The 20,118-nt window shown below is 24.0% G+C and overlaps 6 protein-coding genes across 6 annotated transcripts; 5 read left to right on the top strand and 1 right to left on the bottom strand.

Annotated features, from left to right (window-relative positions):
- Window positions 1–1,698: 1,698 nt before the first annotated feature.
- Window positions 1,699–3,075, top strand: PCHAS_1014000 (succinyl-CoA ligase [ADP-forming] subunit beta, putative; the record flags this gene model as incomplete). The annotated part of the gene is made up of 1 exon (XM_734860.2): window positions 1,699–3,075. One exon carries the CDS (start codon window positions 1,699–1,701, stop codon window positions 3,073–3,075), a length of 1,377 nt encoding a protein of 458 aa, XP_739953.2.
- A 1,330-nt stretch (window positions 3,076–4,405) lies between these two features.
- Window positions 4,406–5,174, top strand: PCHAS_1013900 (60S ribosomal protein L14, putative; the record flags this gene model as incomplete). Its single annotated transcript, XM_016798321.1, has 3 exons — window positions 4,406–4,528; window positions 4,675–4,739; window positions 4,895–5,174. 3 exons carry the CDS (start codon window positions 4,406–4,408, stop codon window positions 5,172–5,174), a joined length of 468 nt encoding a protein of 155 aa, XP_016655547.1.
- Window positions 5,175–6,256: 1,082 nt separating this feature from the next.
- Window positions 6,257–9,477, top strand: PCHAS_1013800 (inner membrane complex suture component, putative; the record flags this gene model as incomplete). The annotated part of the gene is made up of 10 exons (XM_016798320.1): window positions 6,257–7,576; window positions 7,688–7,779; window positions 7,900–7,973; window positions 8,053–8,118; window positions 8,227–8,382; window positions 8,471–8,532; window positions 8,626–8,718; window positions 8,868–8,936; window positions 9,078–9,152; window positions 9,274–9,477. 10 exons carry the CDS (start codon window positions 6,257–6,259, stop codon window positions 9,475–9,477), a joined length of 2,211 nt encoding a protein of 736 aa, XP_016655546.1.
- A 914-nt stretch (window positions 9,478–10,391) lies between these two features.
- On the bottom strand, window positions 10,392–11,576 carry PCHAS_1013700 (SNARE protein, putative; the record flags this gene model as incomplete). Its single annotated transcript, XM_737480.2, has 1 exon — window positions 10,392–11,576. The coding sequence occupies one exon, from the start codon at window positions 11,574–11,576 to the stop codon at window positions 10,392–10,394; it is 1,185 nt and encodes a 394-aa protein (XP_742573.2).
- Window positions 11,577–12,961: 1,385 nt separating this feature from the next.
- Window positions 12,962–14,731, top strand: PCHAS_1013600 (voltage-dependent anion-selective channel protein, putative; the record flags this gene model as incomplete). Its single annotated transcript, XM_016798319.1, has 7 exons — window positions 12,962–12,998; window positions 13,213–13,283; window positions 13,414–13,548; window positions 13,692–13,887; window positions 14,014–14,116; window positions 14,218–14,476; window positions 14,663–14,731. 7 exons carry the CDS (start codon window positions 12,962–12,964, stop codon window positions 14,729–14,731), a joined length of 870 nt encoding a protein of 289 aa, XP_016655545.1.
- A 768-nt stretch (window positions 14,732–15,499) lies between these two features.
- On the top strand, window positions 15,500–20,042 carry PCHAS_1013500 (conserved Plasmodium protein, unknown function; the record flags this gene model as incomplete). The annotated part of the gene is made up of 2 exons (XM_016798318.1): window positions 15,500–17,791; window positions 17,922–20,042. The coding sequence occupies 2 exons, from the start codon at window positions 15,500–15,502 to the stop codon at window positions 20,040–20,042; spliced, it is 4,413 nt and encodes a 1,470-aa protein (XP_016655544.1).
- Window positions 20,043–20,118: the final 76 nt, after the last annotated feature.

The following is a 20,118-nucleotide window of genomic DNA, read 5'->3' as shown; positions in this document are numbered from 1 at the left end:
CTTTTCTATGGTCAATTCAAAAAAATATTAAAATAAATATGATAAGTACAAAAAATATATATGTACACACCTTTGTACATAAATAGTTGTGCACTTTGTGTAAATAATATGTCTCAGGAAATGTGAAAAAAAAAAAATGTTTTTTTGAATATTTATTTTTCGGTAGAAATAAAGTAAGAAATATAGAATATCTTAGTTGGAAAAAATTTTATCATTTCTTTTGACAAAATTTGTAGAAAATTTAATTCGGATGGAGAAGAAATAATATAGGTTGGAATAAACGAATGCATGTGAAATAAAATAAATTTTAACAGTTGTCGAATTTCAATTCTTAATATGTCCCTTTAAAATAAAATGGCAACTTTTTTCATTATTTTATTTTTTTAATGGTATTTTTTATTTTTTTTGTATGGCATATTATATAATGGGGTATACATAATAAAACTTTATTTGAATTCTTCAAAGTTAAATCCATTTTTTGTAATATGTCTACCTATTTCTGATCTTTTGCTATATTGTTTTGTTTTCAAAAAGAAATAACCAATGATGGACAAATGGAAAATAACTAAATAATCATGTGATTAAAATATGTACAAAAAATGAGAGTTGTAGCTTCAAATCGGGAGTTTATATTCTTCCTAAAATTTTTTAACAACTTTGCCATACATATATATATAACGATTTTTTAAAATTCAGCATTCCCCAAATTGTTTTATATTCCTTACGTTAACATTTTGAGGAACGCACATTAAAATTACATTCTCTTTGATAATATATACTTACTAAAAAAGTAATAGCCTCATGCGTATGTTTAAGCTTTTATATATATCCATAAAATAGTTACTATGCTATTGTATAATTTTGAGAGCCTAAGCCCTGTACTTATTCATGTGTATTATTCCTTTTTTACGTGTAATGTATGCACATGTTACTATTTTATTTTCCGTTCACCAAAAAATATTATATGTATTGCAATTTTTTTTGTCAAAATACAACATTTTAACATTAACAGCAATAAAAAATTAAAAAAATATATTAACATAGTTAGCGATATTGAATATATAGCTATATTTTTTTTTTTTTTACTAGCTTTGTGCAAAAAAAAAAAAAATGTTAATAAAAAAAGCATCGAATGCATATGCCATTTAGAACGAAAAGATAAAGCAATACATAAACAAAAATACGTAAATAAATAAATATTGTTCGTATACGTACATACATAAACACACACACGACAATAGAGCAATCAGCCTTATGGAAAACCTATTCGTTGAGTTTTAATTTTTTCCTTTCTTCACTTATATATTTTATGAATGGTCATAAAAAAGCGTTCAGAAATCTTTATGAGAATATTATTGTATTTTTTTATTTTTACTTTTTGTCATCATTATTTATTTCTACTACACAATTTTATATACTACAGGATGATTAATTTTTTGGCGGTAAAATGGTAGAAAATTGAACTAGCCAATGGGTACATAAATATGTGCATTCTTTTGAGAATATTCATTTTTGTAAATAAGAAAGAAGAATAAAATAAATTGGGTCATTGTATGCCGAGCATATATATAAACATATCGTGGTGATTGAGCATCCATTTTAAGGAGTGAAAATACACACGCACAACTATATATGCTAGCGAAAAATATATACGCAATAAAATTAATAAAATTTCATATAAAAACACGGTTATAAAAAATGAACGCATTAAAGAAGGAATTAAAGTGTATGATGATGGGACACAGGAAATTTGGACATAATATATTAAAAAGGGGTACCAATTTAAGTTATAAAAATATTAGGAGTTGCCAATTTTATGTAGAAAAAAAGTATTTAAGTATACATGAATATTTATCAATAGATTTATTACGTAATAATAATATCCCATGCCCACAAGGGTATCATGCACAAACCCCAGAAGAAGCAGAAGAAAAAGCATTAGAACTACAAAATGCATGTGGTGATATAGATTTAGTAATAAAAGCACAAATATTAAGTGGAGGTAGAGGGTTAGGATATTTTAAAGAAAATAAATTTGAAGGTGGAGTACATATATGTAGGAATAGTATGGAAATAAAAGATGTTGCCTCAAAAATGTTAAATAATACATTAGTTACAAAACAAACAGGACCAGAAGGAAAAAAATGTAATACTGTATTTATATGTGAAAGATTTTATATAAGAAAAGAAAGATATGTAGCATTTTTATTGGATAGAAATTCGGACAATATATGTTTATTGGGCTCAAGTGTTGGAGGTTCATCTATTGAAGATATAAGTAAAAAAACACCAGAAGCAATATATAAAATTAATATAAATATAAAAGATGGTTTAACAAATGGTCAATCAAGAGAATTCTGTGAGCAAATTGGATTCAAAGGTAATGAATTAGATATAGCTACAGATATGCTTGTAAACTTATATAAGATTTTCAAAAAATATGATTGTACATTATTAGAAATAAATCCATTATCTGAGACTAATGACGGAAGAGTATTATGTTGTGATGCCAAATTAAATTTTGATGATAATGCAGAATATAGGCAAAAAGAAATATTTGATAAAAGAGATTTAACACAAGAAAATCCAGAAGAATTAGAAGCAAAAAAATATAATTTAAATTACGTTTCACTAGATGGAAATATAGCTTGTATGGTAAATGGTGCTGGTCTAGCTATGGCAACATTAGATTTAATTGTTTTACATAAAGGATCACCATCTAACTTTTTAGATGTAGGAGGAAGTGCAACAGAAGAAGAAATTGCAGAAGCATTAAAAATAATTGATAACAATGATAAAGCAAAAGTATGTTTTATAAATATATTAGGAGGTATTATGAGATGTGATATTATTGCACGGGGAATAATAAATGCAGCTAAACAAATACAATTTAAAAAGCCATTAATAGTTAGACTTGAAGGAACAAATGAAAAAGAAGCAATTAAAATACTTGAAGAATCAAATATCAAATGTATTATATGCCAAGATATGAATTTAGCTGCTGAAAAAGCTGTTGCTTTAGCTAACATAATTGAGATTGCAAAGCAGTCCAACATTAATATAACCGTTTCGTAGTTTGCCAAACCTACGTGTGCTATCTTTAGCCTTTAAGAGGTGTACATTTTTACAAAATTTTTTCTTTTTATGCATCCCAAATTTTTAGCTAGTTTTTTTCTAAATAGCTAGCCAAAAGAATGGACTAAATGTACCAATAAAATTATATGCATATGCATATGCATTTGTACTGTATGCGTTTTTAATTTTTTTCTAACTTGTGCATGTATAAGATTAAAACTTTCATGCTATACTAAGAATCGTTAATTGCGTTTTTTTGTAACCTATAGTATTTACACAAATATATCGATGGAAGCATAAAATGGGGAAAGCAAACTTGTATCCTCATGGCTACATAAATTTATGTCCCTACATCATTGTAGTATATATTGTGTTTGATATATATTTCTAACTTTACAACATTATTTGATATGTATATATATATATATAAGTAGGGATTACATATCCTATGCAAGTGGGCCGTTGCATATTTTTTTTCATCCTATTGGTGATTTACATGTTTCAACTGAAAAATGTAACAAAAAATGTAACAAAAAATGTGACATAAAAAATGTAACAAAAAATGTAAGATAAAAAAATAATTTAGCAAAATTAAATTAAAAAAATGTTTATAAAATTGTGGAATAAATTAATATATTTTTTTAAGAAAAATATGAAAAAATAATGAAAAAAATTATGAAAAAATTATGAAAAAATTATGAAAAAATTGTGACAAAATTGTGAAAAATACCCTTGGGCCACCATAGGCCTTTTATTATATACGTATAAAATAGCAAGGGACTTATAAAATTTATTTTATATATAGGCACGGCAATGTAGTAACAAATTGCCTTTTGCTTGCCCATATATACATTATATTATATATGCATACAATTTTATACATATTAGGAATTATTGGGGCCCTTAAATTTGAGTTCACTTTGAAATTTTATTTTTTGTATTCCCGACAGTAACAGAGCTCACGGCTTCCCACGCGTGGCTTAGAATGTATGCAAAAATAAAGTAAATATATATATATATTATATAATTATTTATTTACATTTTACATATTATATAATATTATTATAAATAGTTAAGCGTATGGATGGTACTGCTTGCCATTTTCCAAATAAATAAATATCATGTTTTTTTTTTTTATTTCATAACATCCGATTTAAATAAAAATAAATATTTTACGGAAAAATTTATGTAGTATTTTATTTTTGGAAATAATTTAAATTGTTAATTTTTTTGGAATTTTATAATTTTCACAATTTTACAATTTTTGCAATTTTTTAATAATTTACAAAACTTTTAAAACTTATTATTATTTTATATTAAACTTGACAAAATGCCAAAAGCAGCTTTAACAGAAGAAGAAAAATTAAATTTATCAAAAAAAAAATTATTATTCAACAGATATGTTGAGCCAGGAAGATTATGCCTTATAGAATATGGCCCCTATGCTGGAAAGGTAATTCAAAACAGTTACTAATAAAATATGAATATGACAAATAATAATAATAATACTCTTTCGGCTAGCTTGCTTAAATTTTTTCATACCTATTACATACCTTTATAACACCTGTATAATGATTTTATTTTTTTTCCCCCTCGCAGCTTTGCTTTATTGTAGATATCATAACAATTACAAGAGTAATCGTTGATGGAGCTGGTATAACAGGGTATGCTAATATTTTTAAAAACTATATTTTGTCACTCCACATTTTTATACGTGAAAAGGGTAGTTGCCCCTCCAAATATAAACCCAACCATGCATACCTACATATTTATGTGTATACCTATTTACATACATACCCTCTTACTACTGCCTTTACAGCGTCCCTAAAACCATAATGCCAATCAAAAGGCTTAAGTTGCTAAAGCAAAGAGTTAAAATAAATGCCAACGCAAAAACCGGAATGTTAAAAAAAGAAGTTGAAAAATCGAAAGTCTTAGAAGAATTCAATAAATCTAATTTAGGAAAAAAAATTATGATAAAAAAAAAAAGAGATAAAGCTACTGATTATGAAAGATTTCAAATCTACTATGCTAGTAAAGAATTAAAAAAAAAAATGAATTTTTTAAAATCTCAAAAAAAAGGACAATCAAAAGCATAAACAATCTAAATAAAATAAACATATATAATTAAACTTTTTACAAACAAAAAATATAAAAAACAATACTATACATAAACCATTAGAAAAATTAGGAAGAACAAATAGAGTTACATATTTTCGTATTATTACATTGATTGTATTTTTATATATACTTTTTTTTAACTATGTATAAAATGGTTACCTCAGGTTTTAATTTCATATTTTTTTTTTATAAAAAATAACACAAACTTTTATCAAAAATAAAATAAGTAATATTAAAACAATCTTATGTATTCACTAGAAAATAAAGAAAAATATTATTCTTTATTTGCTTTATGATTTTCGTAAAACTTATATAGAAAACATGTAGAAAATATTGTATTATACTAACATACAATGTTGTATACAAATATTAAGTCCATTCTTAACTAAATAGGTGAGCAGCTTTTTGTGAAATGTAATGAAAAATAATGTAAGTCAGTTCCACGAAGTGCCCATTGCTCGACTTGATGATTTGCCAATCCAACTGTCTCATATATGGAAACTTTCTACAAATTAAACTGGGCATCATAGGCTTGAAATATTTTTATTTATTTGACTTTAAGAAAATATTAAAAGTTAGAAAATAAAATTGGAAGAATAGCAAATAACGTTATGCACACACACACGTATGTGCATAATCGCATATTTTTATTCCCATATATTTAAAAAAAAAAAAAAAAAAAAAAAAAAATATAATAAGCAATTATATGCATTTTCCTACCCATCCACGTGCATAAGCCATAATATATATCACACATTGAAAAATCAGATTTTAACATATTTTCATGATCGTTTTTAGAATTTATTTTGTATGCATGTCTACTTATTGTGTGTGCTTACTAACTTTGCATAATATTTATAAATTGTTTATGTTTTAAATAGGAAATAAAAAATATAGCCATAGTTAATCAGTCTTCTTAAAGGGCAATCCGTTTGTTTGCATATCGTTAAGGGGAATTATTTTCAAAAAAATTTCAAATATTGTAGATATTAAACAAGCATAATAAATAACGATTTTTTTGTGTCTTTGCCTTTTCTTTACTCCTATCACTGACATAAACATGGATGATGGTAGTGAAAATCGAAACAGTGGATATGAAATGCTGATTGAAGTACCTAATACTAATGAGAATGATGAAAAAAATTATTATGAAATATATGGGAATAATAAAACAAATGATGCCACAAATAATAATCATATATTTGATCAGAATAACGAAAGAAGTTATCAAAATTTCGAACTTGGGAGTCCATTAAATTATACTATTGGAAGCCCAGAAGAACCATTTGAAAAATATTGTTACAACATAAATGAAAAGAAAAAAGTAGAAACAGATATTAAATATTATGGGCATTTTCTTGTTAGTTTAATTTGCTTAGGATTTTTTATTTTATATTATATTTATTATGGTGATTATTCACGTATATTATATGGAACGAATTATAATGGAAAAGTATGTGGAAAAGACTTGAACTCATTTAAATATTTATATTATCCACTATCTCCAAAAACATCGAAATTTGAAATATTAAAAAATTATCCTAAATGTTTAGAATCATGTCCTACTGTTGAAAATGCAAATGACAATAAAACTGATGAAGAAAATTTGGATGTAGAAAAAAAAAAAAAAAATTTTTTTGAAGACAACTTTTTTTTCCCCTTTAAAAAGAACAGTGATAAAAATAAAGGGAAGATAATAGATAAAAGTGGAAATATAGAAACAAATGTAGTATATGCTGATTATACAAAAGGTCCAAATAATAATTTATATGTTGAATATTCATTAAATTCAAAATATTATGATACAGTTAATATAATGAATATATGTTATCCTAGAGATAAAACATTAAGAGACAAAGTTATAAATATTGTCTTTACAAATAGATATAAAATATTTGTTAATCTATTTTCTTTACATAATTCATTTTTTTTTGTTTTTTTATTTATAATTGTATCTATAGTATTATCTATTCTTTATATAATTTCTTTATATTATTTTCCTGCATCTACTTTTTATAGTTTTTTAATTTTTTATCTCATCTCTCTATTCTTTATACCAATATATCTTGTTCATAATCATTTATATTTAGTATTTGATCCCATAAAGGGTTCTTTTTTTTCATACCACTATATAATATCTATTTTAATATCATTCATAACAATTGTCCATGCTGTTATTTCTTTATTTATATTTTATATCTATAAAAATACCTATAGATATGCATCTAAATTAATTGGAATTACATTAAAATTTATGCGTGACATTCCTAATATTATATATGCACCAATAATTGTTTCGCTTGCATCTGTTTTGTGGTCTTGTGTTTGGATATATTTTTATGTGCATATAATCACGTCTGGCAATTCTTACGACCAGAAGGTAGGGCCCCATTCACGCTTGTCTTTGTCTCCATTCTTGCACCTATGCTTTGTGCCTACTTTTCATTTGATTGATCTGCTCATTTGTTTTGATTCCTTTTTATTTCCATAGCTGGATCTCGATCTTGATACAAATGGAAACAGCGAAATTGTGTCCCTTCAGAAAGTGTTTTACTATTTCAAGAGCTCCTATATATTCTCTATGTAAGATTAGGAATGCTAAAAAAGACGGATACATATTTTCTCAAATCAGTTCACACTTAATCAGAGTGACCAAGCCTTTTTATTCATAAGTATGTACATATGTTTTTTTCATCGTTTCAGGATATGGATATCTGTATACTTCTTCGTTTGCGAAATGCTACAATCGCTCAACCAGTTCACCATGTGCCACATAGGTAGTTTGAAAAACGTGGCTATATTTTACAAATAAAATTCAAGGGCATATATTAATATGTTACTTTTTTTTTTTCAAAGGAACGATGTGGTATTTTAGCGATAAAAAAAAGTTCGAAGGCAACCGAAATATAGTAGAAGAAATGAGTAATGAAATATTAAAAAATAAAAAAAAATGATATATATCGAATCTAATATTTAGAGTCCCTATTATGTGTTTAATTTTTTATATAAATATATTTTTATTTATTTTAGAAACAATTTTGAAATACCATTTTGGGAGCATTGTGCTATCAAGTTTTGTAAATATAAGCACTAAGCACTTACGAGTTTTATTTTTTTGGATAAACAAAACATTATCCTTGCCCTTTTTTTTCAATGAGTTGATCTACAACATAAAGGAGAGATTTCGTAAACAAAATTCCATATATCCCTGCCTATTTATCAGCTTATTTCCCCACGTATTTTCCAGCATATTTTCTAACCCTTTTTTACACAGATTTTATACTACACCCTATGTCGAAGATTGTGGATATGTACACAACATCTGCCTATTGCGAAGTAAAGTTTTAAATTAAAAATAAAAATAGTTATATCAAATAATATATTATAGACAGTGATAAAGATGCTATTGTTTGTTTTAACTTTTCTCAGATGTCTATGACATCACACCCGTACATGATTTCTTGCCACCTGTCCTCAAAAAAATTAACCAACTCAACATCACCAGCAGCAGCTTTACATGGGGTAACACAAACTGATAAAAACATATTAGTAGAACATGAATGAGAAATAGAAAAAAAACAAAATCAATGATCTACTTCAAAATAGTATGCACTTATACAAACATATATATATGCCATATATTATATAACTTTTTGACTTCTTATTTATAGATAAGCTATATAACGAATATAATATTCCCTGGATTCTCAACAATGATAATAACTTTTTTTGCATTCAATGTATGTGAAAAAAAATATACATGTATTTTATTTTGTCTTTATATATAAAATTGTAGATATATGTGTGAATTTATTTTAAGATATCTCTACTAATTATGCCCACTTAATCTAACTATTATTTTTATTTTTTTTCCTTTGCAGATCTTCAACAATTTTAAAATGTATAACACCATTTTTTCACCTAGTTATATTCCTAACCCATTTTTCTCAGCATTGGTAATTAAAAAAATAAAAGTAAAATTGAATTTTGTATTTAGGATATTCTTATTTTATTTTACACACATCTATACTTATAAAAACATACGATAATATTTTCATTTATTTTATTTAACTATAGATAATTGGACTAATCTGTGGAATAATCACATCATATTTCATAACAATTATATCCACTTTAGCCGACACATTTTTATATTGCTTCATATGTGAATGCTATCAAAAACAAATGATTGATGAAAATCCGTTAAGAAAAACATTTACTCCAGATCTTTTAAGAGAATTTATTTTAGAAATATATGAAGATTATAATTCAAAATTATGATAAATATAGTATATATCCATTTGTCTATCTTATATATATATTGAACAATCAAGAACAATTAATTAAAATGGCATATCACAGTTTTTTTTTGTTGTTTCACAATGCATATTGATAATATACACGCACACACACATATATGTGTATACTTTTTTTATGTTATGAGCTTTAATTATTTATTTTTTTCTGTCAATTTTTTTTTTACCTCTCCCCGCATTTGCGCCCGTTTGATAAGACCTATTAACATTCGATTTGAAATAAATCGTCACTTTGATTATTTTGACTCACCATATCATTTTATCAAATTTAACAAAAAAAAAAAAAAAAAAATAGCTAGCTGTATATAGCTACAAATATATCACAATTTTTTGTATGCATAAATATGTAGACGGAGGACTAAGTAGTTACATATAATTAATGTGGGTATGCACCTACTTTTTATTGTTTCTAAAATTTGTTAATTGCATTCATAGTTTACAAATTAGTAATAATTAATAGGCTTAGTTATGGGGAAGCTAGTAAAGGGTAGTGATAGCATTCAAATAAATTTTAATTTTTTTACCTGTACAACTATTATAGCTATTTTTTAGCTAGGTCAATAATACATTATTTTAAACAAGTTTAACAAAAAAAAAAAGTTAAATAAAATAGATTAAAAATAAAATAATGAAGAATATGGAATAATACATTCCCAATCATAAGGAAAAAACGCTATCATATTACACATGAGTTTCCAAAATGCTATTGCGTGGAAACATTAAATTTCGAAAAATGAAACAAATAAAAATAATATATGCACACATGCAATGTATATTAAAAATATGAACATTATTTTTTTTTTTTATTTTATTATGACACACAAAATGAGATTTTGAATCTCCGAGTTTGTGTATTATTTTGACAAGCACACATATTTATTAAAAATGTGAGTAGTTGAAAAAAACGGGGAACAAAATAATAAAAGCTATAATAAGTAAGAAAAGACTAAAATATAGAATTTTTTGTTTAATCATTTGATTATATCTTTTTGCTTCAACAATATTATGAAGTGCATCCTCTGTATATTCTTTTACTTGAAAAACATTACTTTCAATATTATTAATAAGATTTTTTCTTTTTTTGATTACATATGCTAATTCAATGTATAGCTCATTTAATCCAGCTATATTTTTTTCTAAATTTTTTAATTCATTATATTTTTCTTTAATCTTATCTATTTCCAATTGATCTATATTTGTGAAACACATGACATTATTTTTATAAGAACTTTTATTAACATTTAAAAATTCTTCCATATTATGATTATTTTGTTTTAATAATTTATGTATACTATGATCACTTAAATTAGGGTGTATTAATTTGTAATGTTTGATTATATTTTTATTAACATGTTCATAATATTGGTTACATATATTTTTATATTTATTTATACAATTTTTATATTTATTTACAATATCAATAAATATATTTACACGTAATTTTATTTCACTTATCATATTACTATTTTCTTCAAAAGCACTATTTTCTGCATTTAATTTATTTATTTTTTCTTTAATACTTGTAATTATATCTTCCGAATTTTTAATTATCACATTAATTTTGGCATACAATTTTTCATTATCATATATATTTAACTCTATTTTTTTTTTTATAACATTTATTTTATCAATATTTGTATATATATTAGAAATGTTTGTATTAATTTCGTTAACTGTAAGTAAATAGGTATTTAATGTATTTCCATTATTAAAAAACAATGGAGTATTTTCATCGATATTTTTTTCGACATCTTTAAAGTCATGTTCTGAAGTTCGTGATTTATTATTTTTAATTATTTTACTAAAAATGTTAACCTTTTCAATGTTTATATCATCATCAACTGTACAAACTGTAGAAGCATCACATATATTTATTGTATCATCATCCTTTACAGATGACCCTCTTCGTTTCTTTTTATAATAATCGTCATTCCCTTTTTTACTTTTTGATTCATCCGAAACGGATTTCCCATCATACTCAGTTCCTTTTCTGTCATTTCTTCTGTTCATTTCATCTTTTTTTTTCTCACTTAGTGAAATAATTTCGCCTAAAATGTCTTCCATTTTTTTGGCATTAAAATTAATGAAAAAAAAAAAAATTTCAAAAAGTCGAAAAAAATATGACCATTAATAACTTTTTACACTTTTCTGACTTGTTCATAAATTTTTGTTCACACAAATTTACAATTGGGGAAAATAATTTGGAATGACACAAAAAAGTTTAAAAAAAATAGCAATATACTATTTAAAAAAATACTATTTATTTTATGACAAGGTAATAATTTTATTATTAAAGGAAAAATGTAATACCTTGATAAAATAGTAATAGTTATTCAATGTGTTTTTTCCTTATATTTATGTAACGCATTAAACATGAAAAAACAAGTTGAATATCTCATGGCGCTCATTTAATTTGTCTATGAACTATGAGTTTGATGAGAAGTAATACAATAAATATTACATGGATATATATATATAATATATTAACAAGTCATGCTAAACTTTAACAATCCTTTTTTGCCTGTTGATTTTTCACTTTTTTCTAGGCTCTTAAAAAGGGGTAAAAAATATTTTCATTAAAGATATGAAAAATATTTAAGATATAAGAAGAAACATAAATATAAGTTTTTATATTGCCATCTCATTTTGTATTATTAAAAAAAAATATGTAATAATATGTGTTCATAATATATACAATTTCGTATGGTTTTATGAATTTTTAGCTTGATAGTAAATATTCTTATACATATTTTATACAATATCTTGACAAATAAAAATTTATAATATTATTATACATATAATATATTATAAAATAAATAAAATACAATATATAAAATATATTAGTTACACGCTCTTCTTTTTTCATATATCTTGGCTATTTTTAATTTAATAAATGTTTAATATTTTTTTGAAAAATATAAAAGTTACTAATATTGCATTGCTTGCTTGGCAAAGGTTTTTATTATTTTATAAAAAATTATAATAAAAATTAATGTATATATAGGCATATTTAAATATAATATATATGTTCCTCTAAATATTATATATGTCATGTATTGTATTTATTATGGGAAGCGCAGGAGAGCTTTAATATATTATAAAAAAATATGTGCATTAAATATATAAGGATTGAATAAAAAAAATAATATTCCGTTTTTCTTTATAAAAATAAAAAATGCATGTTATTTCAAAAATGCAATACTTGTAACAAGCATAAGAATACTATATTTTTATTTATTCATTCATTCGTTTATTATTTATTGATTTGTTTATTTTCTTACATTTTTTTTAATTTCATAAAAAATAAGCAAACTGTAAAAACGATAAAAGCTTCAAGCATATAAATATACATGAACAATTTGTAAATACATATAACACATACATATGCTTAGTATATAAATAAAAATATCCTCTTTAACACATATAATAATTTATGATTTAAAAAAAATATGGATTTTCCAAAGCTATTAAATAAGCAATCATTAGGTAATACAAAGAATATATTTTTTTGAAATAAAAAAATAAAGAATAATTAGGAAAATATGTACATATCCATGTATCTATTATCCATACACAACAGTAACATGTTTTGTATAGAGAACAAGTAGAGCCGATATATTGTAGCTTTTTGCACACACCTCAAAATAATGCTAAGTCTCAAAATTGTTTATATTTCTTTCTTCTTTTTTTCTCACGTTAGATTTAATAAAAAATGATTTTCCGCATTCGAATAAATTTGAGTTGGAACATATAAGTGTTTCCAAGCAGCCAGTAATACAAATAACAAAACATAGCAGAATAAATAATAACCGTTGCAATAGCTAGCTGTTCTACGGGTATTTATGTATATACCTACCTTGCACACAAATACACATGCAAACAATTTTTTAACTTTTTTTAGTTTCTTAAAAGTGGTTTTACTTTTTCAAATAACACATATAACATATATACAAATTTTAAAAACAATGTTTACAATACAAAAAATGAATTAAAATTTGACAACTCTGGAATAAGCTTGTTGGATATAAAATATGAAGTAATTATAAAAAATATCACTAAAACGAAGAAAGAAAAAAAAATATTTATTATGGATATAATAAAACAGTGAAATTAAAATAGTGTTCCATTATTTTCCCTTTATTTCTCTCTATATTTGTATTTGTATATTATTTTTCTTAGCCTAATTTTATTAAAAATTTAAATATATGTGGTAAATACACCAAAAGCAGTGAAAAAAAAGAAGACTCATTTGAGGTGTATGGGGAATATACTTCAGAAAATATGAGCGTATTCTCATCAATAAATGTGAGAAACTTTTTTTTTAAATATATTCATGTTGGGTCGTATCCAAAATGTCCCAATTTCAAATTTGGAGGTAAATATAGAAACAAAAAATGCATGCACATGTGCATAATACATTGTTTATGTAATAATATCTTGCTTACTTCATAGTTGGAATATTTTCTATAACATTTTTATATATGCACATTTTTTTATACAGGAATGGTTCAAGGTGATTTGGACTACAAAAATTTACAATATTCCTTAGGAGGAGCTTATACAAAAAATTATTTTGATAAGCAATATATTTTTTCCATTCGATCGTAATGCAAAAAAAAAATATGAACATGTTCATGTATTATTTATAAATTTGCACACACATTTTTCAAAAAAAAAAAAAAATTTTATTTTCTTCCCTTTGCAGATTACCAACTAATAAATGTCTATATGGAACAGTAGCTTTAAATTTGTATTACCAAAATAGAAATATAAATGATAATGCTGTAAGTATAGAATTGTTACAAAATATTCCTGAAAAAAAAGCAACTATAAATGTTGCATCGATATGGTATCTTAATGATAAAAATACAGCAGTTAAAACAAAAATTAGTAATGATACTAAAGTGGCACTATCGCTTACACACAAATATAATGATTTTGTGACTATATCTGTTGGATCTCAGGTAATTAAAAAAAATGGCTAACTATATAAATAATGTAGAAAGTGAAAAATAGAAGAATAAAAATAGCATGACAATAAATATGTTAAGCATTTATCATAATATAAAAATTTTTTTCTCCTTCATTTTATTTATGGATTATATTTTCTTGCTCTCATAAATTTATATTGCATGTTCATATATTTTTAGGTTGACATAACAAAAATGTCCTTGCCGGACAGCTCAAAATTTGGAGTAAAATTATACTTAAAATCGTAAAAATAAAATTAGCAAACAATATATTAGATTACAAAAAAAGAGAAAAATATACTACAAAATAGTAATAATACAAGTTTTTTTTTTTGCTTCCAATTTCCACTTTTTTTTTAAAACAATATTAAGAACATACTTTTTTTACAAATAAAATATTACAAAAAAAAAAGCCTCTTCACAGTTTTTATGTGTCTTATAATTATAGCATATTGCGTATTTTTAAATGTTTTGTGAATAAGCATACGCATATATATATGCATGTATTTATTTATGTATATATGTTTGGGCATATTTATTATATATACACCACTACCCAATGTGTTTATTCGTTTTCACCTATTTCTTTTATTTATTTTTTTTTCTTGAAATTTTAGTTTTTTCTTTTTATGCATAGTTGCACAATTCTATGATTAAGTGTAAAATTTTATACACCTTTTTTTAATTAAAAAGAAAACAAAATTTTTTAGCCACTTAATTTTTTATTATTTTATTTATAAACAGTTAGAATAAAATATACAAACATTAAAAATAAAAAAATATATTTTGTATAATGCATTTCTTTCCCCAATACATATAAATAATTCTATTTTACCTATACCCCCTACATATCTCTCTATATATAAATAAATATACCCACGTGTATATTTCTTGGGAGTTGGGTTTAGCTACCATTTCGTGTCCTATCTGTTTATCATAATATATTTTATTTTTTCTATTTGATAAGTGTTGTATACCTGCATGTGGCAATATAAATAGGATTAGAGAACTAACGAAATGAAGAATAAAAAAAAAAGTTTAAAAAATAATTTTAAGCTAAATTATGACTCTCCCTATAATTGCTGCTCAGCAGATGGCTACTCAGAAAGTTCTACTTGTTCATACTCTCAATTTTATGAAATGCATAAAAAAAATATGAGAAAAAAAACGGAAAAAGAAAAAAAAGAAAACGAACTTTTCCAACTGTCTCAAAGTTGTAGCAGTGGGGGTAGCAACTGCATCAGTCCGATTGATTCAACTTTCAAGACGAAGAAAAAAAAAGAATGTTTCCCTCTATCCAACAATAGTATAAATAATTTTATAAAATCGAGCTATGAAAAGTACAAAATAAATACAAAAACAAAAGAAGATAACTTTAAAAAAATAACATCCCGAATAAAAAGGTACATCAAAAAAATGGATGATCAGGGTTATAAAAAATATGAGGATGGTAAAAATATGGGGATTGGAAATGGAAATAATACAAATAAATTCAAGCCACCAACAAATATTCAATATAAACAGATGCAAAATTATATGGTTGAAGATTCAAAAATATATACACAACCAGGTAATACTATAAATAGGTATGAAAATAGAAAAGAAATAATATTACCAACTCAGCTAAATAAAATAAAAAATTTATTAAACTCCCTTAGTGATGCATCAGCAGATAATGAAGATGAAAAAAAATGTATGTTCAATAGGTCTATACTAAAACAATCTCAAAACAAATTAGATGTAGAATCATCAAATGTTGTAGAAAGTTGTATATTTTGCTCAAAATTTGAAATTGTAGAAAAAATAAAAAAAATTGCATTTAATAAAATCAAACCTATATGTGCATCATGTTTTATTATATTTTTAAATTTAATAAAAATTAATTCAATTATTTGTATTTGGTGTTTTAAAATATATTTCCCTTATAAAGATACAATAAGATGTGCTATATGTAAAAGACAAGATTCAAAAGTTGCAAAAAAATATGATGACAATTTTAAGAATAAACATAATATTACATCTATTATAAACGAATTAAACATCTTTATATCATTATATAATTATCAATTTAGTAATAATATAAATACAGATATGTTTTTAAATTTTTTTATAAATATTAATTATTGTTTTCAAGATTTATATTCGTATCTTTCTTCTCATCAAGTGCTTATTACTTCTAAAAATTGTGTCTATGCAAATTATTCAAAACCATTCTGGGATTTACTAACAGATTTAAATACGATAAAAAATAAAAAAGAAGTAGAATCGGATGAAAACGATTATACTACCAATTTGAAACAAACATATAATACTGAAAAAAAAAATTGTATACAATATTTACATCATGCATTATACAAAATTAAGAAATGGCGTGACTATGAAATCTCTGATTCTTCTTGTTTAAAAAAAAAAAAAAAATCTAAATTAAATAAGCTCGAAAAAGTTATAAAGAATTATATCACCATGTTAGATAAGCCGGTGCGAAAAAGTATGACTAAATTGGTGCCGAAAAAGAATGAAGAAAATATTATGTACAGGCAATACAGTAAGCCTATCGAAACAAACCGCTTACCTATTCAAGATGAATATAAGAAAAAAAAAGAATCGAATAAAATCGAGCAAAAATATTTTACCTATTTAAAACTTGCAGAAATGAAACATCAGGAAACAATACAGCAAATAAAAAGTATACTTAATGAAGATGTTATCAAAAATAGGTCCATAGAAAAGCAGAGTAATACCTTAGACACTTTTGAAAATGGAAACAAAAAAAATGATGAACTTCAAAATGCAGATAATGAAAACATAAATCGTGATCAGGAAGTAAAAAATGCAGATAATGAGATATGCCCACCAATTTCAGACACACTTAACGAAGAAATAAAAGAAAAAGAAATAAAACAACAAAATATATCACAACCTAATAATTATATAGAAAACATTTCTATGAAGGAAGAAAATAAAGGTAATGAAATTAAGTTGGAGTCTGCTGAAATGAAGAATGAACATGTGGAAAAAAAAGAAATAAATAAAATATGCACAAAAGAAAATATACAAAATTTTAGTGAAGAAAGTAAAAATTCATTTGAAAATTTTAGTAAAATAATAATAACTAGTTTACTTAAATTAAAACATGAAAAAATACAATCCTCATATTATCATCTTAAAAATGTGTCTACTAAAATAAATCAAATAAATTTTAATAAAACGGTTCGAAAATATTATTCTAAAGGTGTTTTTTTATTATACTATATCAAATATGTGCAGAAGCAGGAGAGTGAGATCCAGCGGGTATTCCGGACTGTCCAGGTACGAACCCATGCATTCGCAAGTGGAAAAATTAAAAAAAAACGTGAGAAAAATGAACAAGCACCTGTCTACTGTCTACTGTTTACTGCCTACTGTTTACTGCCTACATATGCATGATTCCCCTTTTTAGGCGGCCGAAGCTGACGTCGAAAACTTCAAAAGGAAGTTCAGGATCCACTATGGAAAGGATGCCAATCTTAGTGAGATCAACAAAAGCATATACGAAAAATGTAAATTATTAAATCGAGGAAGAATACAGTTAGAAAATAAAATAAAGAATTTTGAAGACAGTTCAACTATAAAACAAATATACCAAATAATCGACGAATTTAGTGATATTTTAGAAACATCTCTAAATAAGAACAAAAATGAAATCGAGCAGATTGAAAAGAGGAATCTAAAGACAGTAAATAAATATTTGAAAAAGATGGCAAAAGAAAAAAAAAGAAAATATAATGAACTAAATAAAGTTGTAAAAAAATATGAATATTTTCATGATGAATTATTTTCAATTCTACAAATTTTAAACCTTTTATATGGCATTAGTGAAAATGGTAATAATTGTAAAAATATAGATTTCGCAAATTTTAATTCAGCTAGTATATTAAGAAAAATAAAAATGTTTTTATATACGAAAAAAATAAAAAAAATTAATGATAGTTTAAAAAAAGGTTCAACAAAAAGAGTAAACAGAAACTATTCTATTTCAAATATATCCTATTCAATGTGTCCATATAAAAAGACAAATTTTAAACATATTTATGAACAAGATAAAAATTGTGAAAAATATAGACCGAAAATTATATGTGTATTAGATATTCAAAAAAAGAATTTCGATAAATTCTTAACAGATAATAATCCCATTAAAATAGTGGATAAAAATAACTTAATATTTATAAAAGAATTATATTCATTTGATTCTATATATATAAATAAAATATATATACATGATTTCATGTCTAATATTGTAAATAATTATATTACTCTTTTTGTTAACCAAAATAATGTCACCATATTTAATTTTTCTCTACATTATTCAAGAAATAAAAAAAATGTATTTTTAAATTCGTTTAAAGATTATTTTCATTGTAGTAAAAATAGGGAAAGCCCAAAAAAGCGCCACAACCGATTTTCGATTTTACAAAATGGCCATAAAGAAGGGGGTCTCAAAAATAGTGCAGCTAAAAATTGTCAAGACAATAGTGGCGTTGACAATAGGGCCTACTTGAATGGGACAGCCGATGTAAAATGCAAAACTATGAACTTGAAGAAAAATACAACTGTTATAAAAATTATCAACGAATTAAAAAAAAAAATAAACGAAAAATATTCGTATGAAAATTATAACCTAAAATTGAATGTGTATGCTCAGAAAAATAAAGCACTCTATAATATTAACAAGTGTGTTTTTTTTAAAAAAAATATAGTCGTTTCTTCAGAAGAGGGGAAAAGGAGTAATATAAAAAAATATAGAATTAAAATAGATTTAAAAAATATAAAAAAAATGAAAAAAAAAAATAATATTTATGTTTGTGAAAAAAAAAGACGAAAAAGTAATGAGGAGGTTAAAAACAAATCAAAAGATGAAACACACAAAAAAGAAAACTACAAAATAGAATATTTAAATTGTGTAAATTTAAAGAAAATTAAGAATATTAATAAACATATAAATTATAAAAATATAAATAAGTTTAAAAAATATTCTATAATTTTTGTAATAAAATTAGAATTATTAGTGTCTTGTGAAAATAATATTTGTATCAAAAAAAATAAAAAAAAAAAAATAAAAAAAAAAAAGAAAATATTCCATTTTACGCTTGTTGATATAGCTATACCTATTTTTGATATTATGAAAAAAAAAAATCAAACAGCTATTAATTATTTTCTTGAATTTAAAAATAAACAAAATTTCGAAAGTATATTTATCAACTATATCCAGTCTCAACTTTTTAATACACAAAATACGATCTATCATTCTTATAAAACTATTCAATTTTTATTACAAACAAATCCACAAATCTGTTTTCTTTTGTATATAAGGGACGATTTTTTCCTTTCCAATCATCATAATTTATATTCTCTACCGAATGAAGAAAATGTGCCAAATGATCAAAATGAAAATAAGACTAACCATGAAATAGTTGAACCAAAAAAAACACAAACAAATCAAAATACTATTATAAAACTTTTGTATATTTATTATTGGTGTATTATGTGTGAAGGAAAAGATTCTGGTGTCTCTTCTTCCTGATTTTTCTTCAGCTAGCTATTTTGTTACTATTTGGCTTTTTTTTTTTTTTTTTTTTGCACACATATATTTTGGCTGA

Source organism: Plasmodium chabaudi, assembly GCF_900002335.3.
Source record: "Plasmodium chabaudi chabaudi strain AS genome assembly, chromosome: 10".
Taxonomy (NCBI): Eukaryota; Apicomplexa; class Aconoidasida; order Haemosporida; family Plasmodiidae; genus Plasmodium; species Plasmodium chabaudi.
This window is presented reverse-complemented; position numbering and strand designations above follow the sequence as displayed.